The 9724-nt window shown below is 40.3% G+C and overlaps 1 protein-coding gene across 1 annotated transcript in view; it reads right to left on the minus strand.

The window, feature by feature from the left end:
- The window catches only part of mtnr1al (melatonin receptor type 1A like), an 18158-nt gene extending 10878 nt beyond the window's left edge, over positions 1-7280 (minus strand). The window contains exon 1 of the mRNA XM_043704222.1: positions 7097-7280. Coding sequence (XP_043560157.1) covers positions 7097-7280 — 184 coding nt within the window. The remainder of the gene's footprint in view (positions 1-7096) is intronic.
- Between the last annotated feature and the right edge of the window lie 2444 nt (positions 7281-9724).

The following is a 9724-nucleotide window of genomic DNA, read 5'->3' on the forward strand; positions in this document are numbered from 1 at the left end:
AGTTCTGGTCCTTCAGCCACTGTTACCTCAGGGAGATTGCTTGTGTCTTCCCCAGTGAACACAGATCTGAAGTACCAATTCAATTCTTCTGCCATTTCTTTGTTCCCCGTAATATATTCCCCTGTTTCTGTCTTCAAGGGCCCAATTTTAGTCTTAACCATTTTTTTGCCTTTCACATACCTAAAAAAGCTTTTACTACCCTCCTTTATATTTTACATTTTATATTTTTGGCCAGTTTACCTTTGTGCCTCATTTTTTCTCTGTGTATTTCCTTCTCAGTAATCCTGATGTCAAAATTTGTTTGAAAACACTCTTGTGAAATGCTTTGGACTGTTTTATCATGTTAAAGGCACTATTTAAATGCATGTTGTTGTAAACTTCTCCACCATGTTACCTCTTTCTCCTTTCTTAAAAAAATGCTCTTTAAAATTTAGCTTCTTGACCCAGCCAATGGTCAATTGAAAAATATGTCTTTTGGAGATTTTGTGTGGTGATGCTCCTTTGAAGCTCTTTGAGAGGGTTCTACTTCATTAAACGCAAGCTAAATACAAGCTGTTTAATGTAATGCCTACTATGTATCAAATTATTTCACACAAACACTTCTTAAGCATTGTCATTATTTCAGCAAAGTGACAGCCAATTAATGTACGGCAAGAGCCCACCTATAGCAGTTCAATACACGGGTCGGTTAAATTCTTGTTTGTGACATTGGTTAAGGGAAGAATGGACATTGCCACAGAATCTTAAAATTGTTTTTGGTCATTCACAAAATGCAAGGTTGCTGCTAGCACCATTACTTTTATCCGTTTCCAAATGCCTTTTGAGAAGGCGCTGATAAACTGTCTTCTTTAATCACTGATTCACACTTTCAGACTGATGGAAGTCTGAGCCTTTTTAGAGGACAGTTAAGAATTGATTTTGTTGCTGTAGGTCTGGAGTCATAAATAAGCCAGAGAAGGCAAGGACAGTGACTACCTTCTGTCAAAAGCATGGTTTCATACTCACCGCAATGAATCAGATTTACTTAATTAACCGTATTTAAATTAACCAACTGCTTTGATGGCATTTGAGCTCACATCTCCAATTCATTGGTCTACACTTCTGAATTTGTCTATCATCAGAACTTTCTTTTTACCTGACCCAGTGGCAGTTAATGTTTGCCTGGTTGGATGGATGAGTTTCTGCTTTACAAAAATATTCTCCTTTAGTCACATATCAAACAGGTGACCTTGTCCTATGTCATTGCAGAATCAGATGGATAATATTTGCAATAATATTTCTTGATTCAAAACCTTTATTTCTATGTTTACCAATGTCGTTTAACACATGAAGTCTATTTTGTAAGAGTACTGAAGCAATCATTGAGAATGCTAAGATAATCTAGCATATTGATTTATCTGTTCCGATATTTGTAGACCTCATTAGCCGATTAATGTCAACATTGTTGCTTCACTTTGGAATGATCATTTTACTCCAAACTTTGCCATGAGTGCAAACTGGCTACCTACAGTTTATAATGCTGAGATTTCAGAATGAAAAAAATACATAAAGTGACTTAAGATTTACAGTACAAGAATACACATTCTGTCCAATTGATTTACTCCATGTTTCTGCTCTCCATGGGCTTCTTCCAGCTTACTTCATCAACTCTAGCAGTACAGAATGTGTATATTAGCCACCTCAATTGTTCCCTGTGGTAAGAAGTTCCATATTCTAACCACTCCCTGGGTGAAGAAAATTCTCCTGAATTCTTTATAACTGGATTTATCAATGGTTATTTTATATTTATGACCCTAAGCTTTTGATTCATCCCCAAGTCAAAATCTTTTCTTTAGATCTATCCCATTGAAACCTGTCATAAATTTAGAAACAATTTAAACATTTAAAGATTAAGCTATCCTTCAGCTCCTTTCTTTATTTTCAAATCTGACAAAGTCACTCCAGCTAATCTTCCTTTAGCAGGCATCATCTGGTATAGAGATTCACATTTCTACATAAATAAATATTCATTTCAATTAATTACAGTTCATTCATTCTAGATTCTCCAATGGTCATGAACGAAGAGGCATGGTGGCTCAGTGGTCAGCACTGCTGCCTCACAGCACCAGGGACTTGAGTTTGATTCGAGCGTTGGGTGACTGTCTGTGTGGAGTTTGCACATTCTCCCCATGCCTGTGCGGGTTTCCTTCAGATGCACTGGTTTCCTCCCACAGTCCACAGATGTGTAGCTTAGGTGCATTAGTCAGGGGTAAAAGTAGAGTAATGGGGAACAGGTTTGGGTGGACTACTCTTCAGAGTATCGATGTGGACTTGTTGGGCTGAGGGGCCTGTTTCCACATTGTAGGGATTCTATACTAAAATATACTGATATTTTATCAGTATTGCAATACCCATAAACCAAATCTAGATCACAATTATAAAAAAGGATTGAATCACTTTCTGTATCAGTCCTTCAAAAGTAATTTCTACTCCATTACCTAATTGCTTTTGCACACGTCATATGGTCTGTGAACTGTGGAGATATTGAACAGGTTTCTTACCTGAGAGAGGGAGGAGCAATGCATCTTACTTTTCAGCTCCACTTTAATCATTGGATATGGGCACATTATTGGTAAAAATGGACAATGGAATATTCTTCATTGTAATAATGTGGTGGAACTGGCCTGGCTGCAACAAGCACCTGGTTACAAGCCAACAATGGTTGCTGCAATGGAATTCTCACTGAGGAACAGAACATCAGCTGAAAAATCAAGGGAGCCTTGTTGCATCAGCACAGACTGCAACCTTCTGGGGGAATTTTGGAGGAGATGAAACCTCCACTAAGCTCTCTCCTTCTTCTTCACCTTGAGGCTATGACCAGGGCTGCCCCAGGGCTACATTCCATGTTGTGGTTCTGGCAAACCATAGTAGGTGAAGCTGAATGGGAGGTGGACATGGAAATGAGCATGTACCTAGGATCAATTGGAGAAGATACAGAAAAAAAATCACAAGAATGCTTCCAAGAATGAGGAACCTAATTTACAAAGAAGCAGAATATCAGACTGTTCTCCTTGAAGCCCAGGTAATATTTTGGTAAATCTCCTCTGTATTCTCCCCACTGCAATCACATCCAACCTACGATATGAAATCCAAACTGTACACAATACTCTGGCTGTGTCCTAACCAAATGCTATACAGTTCCAGCATAACCTCCCTGCTCTTAACCTCCCTGCCTCAGCTATAAAAAGCAAATATTTCAATGCCTTCTTAACCACTTTATCAACCTGTCCAGCCACCTTAAGGAACCAGTGGACATGCAAACTACTTATCCTTGGTGCTTCTCCAGGGTCTGATAATTCATCATATGTTCCTTTGCCTTGTTTGTCCCGTCCTAGTCCAACACTTCACATTTCTCTGGATTGAGTTCAATTGCCACTAATCAGTGCATCTGAGCAGTCCATCTAAAATCTAAGGCTATCCTCATCACTATCTATCTCCCTCCCACCTCCAGCCATTTTTTTACAGGCAGTACACACAATGAGCAAATGACATCCTAAGCATTTTCTGATTCTACTATTGCCTTTTCCTTTGAGTTTAACCTTTACTGCATTGAATTTCTGGTTGTTTTTTATTTCAGAAACAAGCAGGTTACATGTTCAGCTCACCAATAATATGTTGACTCATACCCTTCTGTTTAGCCTTTGACCTCACCATCACCTTGAATCAACTGGCAGAGGTGATGGTGGCTGCTCTTGACAAGCTGCAAGCTTTGACTGAGTATGGTGCTGCTGCTGTAACACAAAAGGCCAGTGATGGCCTTTTTATCATTTTTAACACAAAAAAACATTGTTTTCATCTTAAAATTAACAAAAGAAAACTTAAAGTTATAGCTTTGTTCAGGACCATTGAGAAGAATGCAGCAGAACAGGAAAAGCATTATTAATTAAATTTGAATACTGACCTGCTCAAACTTTTCACTGATCAACTAAGTGACAAAAATTCATAGCACACAGGATTTGTCATGATCACATCTTGAAGCATCAAGCAGGGATGGCTGTCTATTGATCCAAGACAAAGCAATCCAAGAACACAAAAAACAGATACTCTTGAAGAGGCAGGTTCTGGGTGAAAAAGGAACCTATGTATGAGGTATGCCATAAAAATACACACCAAGGCACATTTTCTGGGCAGTATGTATGATGTTTTCACTTGAGAACAATCAAATGTCAAACACCTCTTTGAGAAAGAAGAAGCATTGATACCAAACTCCCTTACTTATTGGCTAAAGAACTTATTCGTGATCTGGTGACCATATTGAAAACTAATACAAACTGCTTTGTGAAGCACACTCTTCAATTCAACATACTTCGAGCAACAGCCCAACATTATACCACAGGTAAAAGAGAAATGTAAAACAAAGGGTATGTTTTATGTTATCGATAACCTAATCCAAGGTCTCACCTTGGATTGGGATAATTTGCAGTGTGCAGCAGTCACCAGCAGTAGACAAACTATTGTTGCCAAAGAGTGAAGGAGCTGATGGTCTCATTATTTGTGACTGGACAAACTTACGATCATGGCGCTCCCATCATTTTAACTGTTTAGTGTGTGGCATGTTTTGGATTATGCATGGTCTTGTTCAAATGTGTCACATGAAATTCTGTGTAAAATTGACAAATGAGCTTTATTCTTAAGTGGAAGCTAATTGAGCAAGCAATAAACGTTCAACCAACTAGCAAATTCCATGTGGACAGAGGGTTCACTATTCACCTCGACATGCAACGTAATGTACATATAACATAACCATTTTTATGCCAGTTATTGTGGCTATAGTATCATTTGTGTTTAATATATTATATGTTGTTATAGTGCCTGGTGTTGCTGAGAAACAAATACTTCCAGTTTGGTTTTGGTGACAAACAATTGAAATGTTTCCACAGGCTTGGAAATTGAAAACTTAATTTAATTTGTGTTCAAAAATTTTAACCTCTTAAGAGCTTTGTGGAAAGGTGTGAGGCTGAACTGATTTGTTTTGATTTATTCTGTCACTTGTACTGATGTACAGTGAAAAGTATCTTATGTGCTTTACAAACAAGTCCTACTCTGCAGATACGAACTGGAACCAAGCAGAAGTAATAAGTTCTCCTATACTAATGGAGATTAGAAAACTAGGGGCTTGCATGACAATTTGATAGATACAATGACTGTTCTTCTGGTGTCAGGCAATAAATTCTAGACTTATACAACAGATTTTCACAATACGTGGTTGCATTATCAGTTAAAAGCCATAATAAATACATCACTCAATATACTCAACCATGCCTCTTTAAAATTGTTGAAAAAAGAAATATGATAATGAAAGCCTTTTAAGGAGGACAGGAGGAGAAAGAGGGAGAAAGAGAGAGGAGAGTAGGAAAGGGAAAAGGGAGAGGGACAGACTGCTGAGGACAGGGGCATGATTGAGAAGAATCAAATCATGTCAGTGGGGCATTGATAGGGAGGGAGAGTAAGCGTGGGGGGAGGGAGAGTAAGCATGAGAGATGGAGGGACAGAGGGAGAGTAAATGGATAAAGAAGAAAGAGAGGAAGGGGCAAGTGAGAGTAGGACAGAAAGAGGATGAGGGACAGAAAGGCAGAGAGACGCCAGAGAAAGGAAATGAGAGGTAGAGACACAGAAGGGTGTCGGAGATGATGTATATGTGGAAGGAGGTACGAAGGACGTGCCAAGACAGAGTGTAGAAAGGATGAGGAATGAAAGGATGTGGAGGTAAAGGAAGCAAAGAGAACAGTGGGTGGTTGGGATGGGGGTTCCCCAACTGAAAAGACATAGGCTGTACAGCACAGAAACAGACTCTTCGGTTTAACTCGTCCGTGCTGACTGGATATCCTAAATTAATCTAATCCCATTTGCCAGCAATTACCCCATATCCCTTTATTTTCTTCCTATTCATGTACCCATCCAGATGCCTTTTAAATGCTGTAATTGTATCAGCCTCCACCACTTCCTCTGGCAGTTCATTCCAGACATGCACCACTCTCTGAATGGAAAAAGTTGCCCCTTAGATCCCTTTTAAATCTTTCCCCTCTCATCCTAAACCTATGCCCACTAGTTTTAGATTCCATTACCCTGGTTAAAAAAACACTTTGGCTACGCACCCTATCTATGCCCCTCATGATTTTATAAACCTATACAAGCTCACCCCTCAGCCTCCAATGCTCCAGGGAAAACAGCCCCAGCCTATTCAGCCTATCCCTGTAGCTCACCCCTCCAACCCTGCAATCTTTTGTGAACCAGCCAAGTTTAACAACATCTTTTCTATAGCAGGGAGACCAGAATTGAATGGCATTCCACAAGTGGCCCAACTAATGCCCTGTACAGCCACAACATGACATCTCAACTCCTATACTCAATGCACTGGCCAATAAAGGCAAGAGTACCAAATGTCTTCTTCACTACCCTGTCTACCTGCAACTCCACCTTCAAGGAACTATGACTTGCACCACAAGGTCTCCATGTTCAGCAACACTCCCCAGGACCCTACTATTAAATATACTGCCCTGATTTGTCTTATCAAAGTGCAACTTGATTTGCTAGTCTTTGCCCCATCTGACCAAGGTCCTGTTGTACTGTGAGATAACTTTCTTCACTGTCCACTACACCACCAATATTGGTGTCATCTGCAAGTGGACATGGATTAAAGTGAGAAGGAGGGAGCGAATTGGGAGGTGGAGAAATCAGGGAAGCATGTGAGAGGGGAACGGAGGGGCAGTGGGACAGATGGCGAGAGAGGGCAGTGAGTGGAAGGAAGGGGGGTTAGAATGGCTCAGTGAGGCTAGTCAGAAGCAGGGAAGCAAAGTGGACGGGAGAAGGAGCGATCTGAGAGGAAAGAGCCAAAGGTGGCTGATGAGTAACGAGGTGTGAGGGAGGGGCGTTTAACTGGTCATCTAGCGACCTCTTTCTACCCTGACCCTGGTCCCTCTACTCCCAGCTGAATGGACAGGTAGGCGGTTTAGCAGCAGGGGCTGGCGTCTGAGCAGCCTTCGACTTGTTCGTGGGGGATGCCCACTCTCTCTGCTCGTTGCAAAACTACCGGTGAGGGGGGAGTGCACAAACTTGCCTGCTTTACGCAGTTTCTTGTTTCTGAGCACTGACACGATGACCAGTGAATTGCCCAGGATATCGACCACGACCGTAAAGATGAGGACGCTGGCCAGGGTGCTGATGACCAAGGGTCTCCTGTCAGCAAGTCTCTCTGCTTCCCCAATGGACAGATTCTTCGGCAAAATCCTGTTCCCATTCATCGCGCATCGCCCCATGTGAAGGGGATTCGCTGACAGCGAGATCAATCTCTGAAACGGATGTGGTCTGGTTTGCAGACACTCCGGCAACACATGGAACTTGAGTGACTGGCGAGGATCCTCTCTCCGCTCCTTTCACCCAGCGTCCATCCATCAATTGTTTCGATACACTTCGCCCAAGTCCTCTGCTCTCCGGTTACTTTAATGTCTCTCCTGTTGTGTTATGTTTGGACCAGAAGCGTGTGGTGTCGATTCAACTCCGGAACTGCGATTGTATGACAAAAAAATAGATAGACCGGTCTGGGAACAAAAAGAGGCGATTAACTACTCCTGTGCCACTGGCAGGGAATGCAATCGTAATTTCTACCCATGCTGTGCACACTCATATAGTACTGGGATCGCCTTTGAAACCTACACACTCGAGTTACCAGTTCTGAGGAAGGGCTCACTCAACCCGAAGAGTTAACTCTGATTTCTCTCCACAGCTGCTGCCAGACCTGCTGAGCTTTCTCAGCAACTTCTGTTTTTGTTTGTGTGTGTTATTTGATCACTCTTTAGATCGCTTGTCCCAATAACTCCTCATGAGACTAGAGATTAAATGGCTTTTCGATTTGCATCTATACCTTCATTGCCTCTGCTCTTGATTATTTCAAGACACCCCTGCCGATCTCTCACCTTCTATCCTCTTGTAAATTTGAGCTGAACAAAAACTGCAGTTTTTATAGCTATGCCAACTATCCTCCTATGATGAAATGATTTAGACTATATCACCCCTACATTCAGTATTCAATACTCACTCCCAGAGAAGCAAAATCTTGATTTTATTGGTAGGGTAGCCTTCCCTTCCTCCTTGCCTCTTGACCCAATTTTCTCCTTTAAGGAGCTTCTTAAAACCTACCTCTTTTACCAAGCTGTTGGCCAGTCTGCATTGTCGATACCACTTTATGTGGCTTGGTGATGTTATAGTTTATAATGCTCCCCTGAAGCACCTTGGGATACTCAATTGCATTAACAATAGTGTAGTCTTACATTACTTTTGCGTGTATTGCTGCAGCCAGGTTGGGAAGAGTAGACTGATTCCATTCCTTGCCCTACACTTCTACTGGCTATAACAAACTGTGCATTTACAAGGTAAATACTTGCCAATTATGGATATATTAGACTGTACATAGCTCAGTATCAGAAGTAGGTCAACAAGATTCCTTAAGTTAATTAATACATATTTAGTTTCTTTGCAAAACACTAACTCAAGCAAAGATTGAAAACAAAAACAATTTGAAACTGTGCAAGTACTATATGTCAAACTACAACCACACACTACACTCCCAATCAAGGAAAAATTTATAAAATATATTGGCAGAACATTTTCTTTAAAACATACTGTTAAAAGCATTTAATTTTTCAAAAGTTTACAGATTTTCCAAATGCTGGCCTGTGACTAAGTCAGTTTCTACATAAGCTAGTGTTACTAGGTTTCTCGCTGGATTGGTTAGGGATGGTTGAATTCTTCCTTTTCTGGAGATGGGGTGTTAATTCAGACTTCTCCTTTTAGTATTCCCCATGTACAGCAATGAGGATTTTCAATGGGTTGTGCATTAACAATTTATCAAGAAATGTTGATAAGAGGGGTTTCTGAGAAATAGAGCAAAGGCAAAGATTGTTGCCCTGTGGCAAATTCTCTGTCAAATCCAGTATTTCTTATGCCCACAAACTAGGTCATATAAGCTATCTCTGAAAGCATTGCAGACTTCTTGATTCTATTCAAACAACCTAAGTTAGGTGCAAATGCATAATTTTTTCTGCTTTTGTGTTCTTTTCAAAAGGTCCTGGAAGCATTATTATTGCCAATGATATAATAAATTAATACTTTAGATAAAACATCTTCATATAAAGTCCAGTACATTTTCAGTGACAAGGTGTTTTACTATTCCGTAAATACAGGTTCTCACCCTGAAAATATGCTGAGTTTCATATTAATAAATTAAAAATGAAAAAAAATTGTTAAAGTCCAAATTTTCAATTTAGTGTAAATGAGAAATGACACTAGATTAACCAATGTTGCAATAGCTAATCCATGTCCATGTTGCAAATTCAAGACATTATCTGCTGACTTATGTGTTTCACTTTGCATGTGGATTCCAATGAAAGTTGATTACAAAGGTGTGACTGACATTCTAAAGCCTGTAACTGAGAAACATTTGGCAATTAACATCTCTCCTCTAATTTTATTTCAGGCCTTAGAGTTCTTGTTTGAAATTATGAAAATTCCTTGTATCCAAAGGTTGACGTGTGTCCCATGTTTGAGAGAAGAATGGTGCTAATTGATAACTGTATAAATTGCCTTTATAGAATCCCAACAGTATGGAAGCAGGCCATTTGGTCCATTGAGTCCACACTAACCTTCGAAAGAGCATCTCACCCAGAGCCACAACCCTGCATTGCCCATT

This window comes from Chiloscyllium plagiosum, chromosome 14 (assembly GCF_004010195.1).
Source record: "Chiloscyllium plagiosum isolate BGI_BamShark_2017 chromosome 14, ASM401019v2, whole genome shotgun sequence".
Lineage (NCBI taxonomy): Eukaryota > Metazoa > Chordata > Chondrichthyes > Orectolobiformes > Hemiscylliidae > Chiloscyllium > Chiloscyllium plagiosum.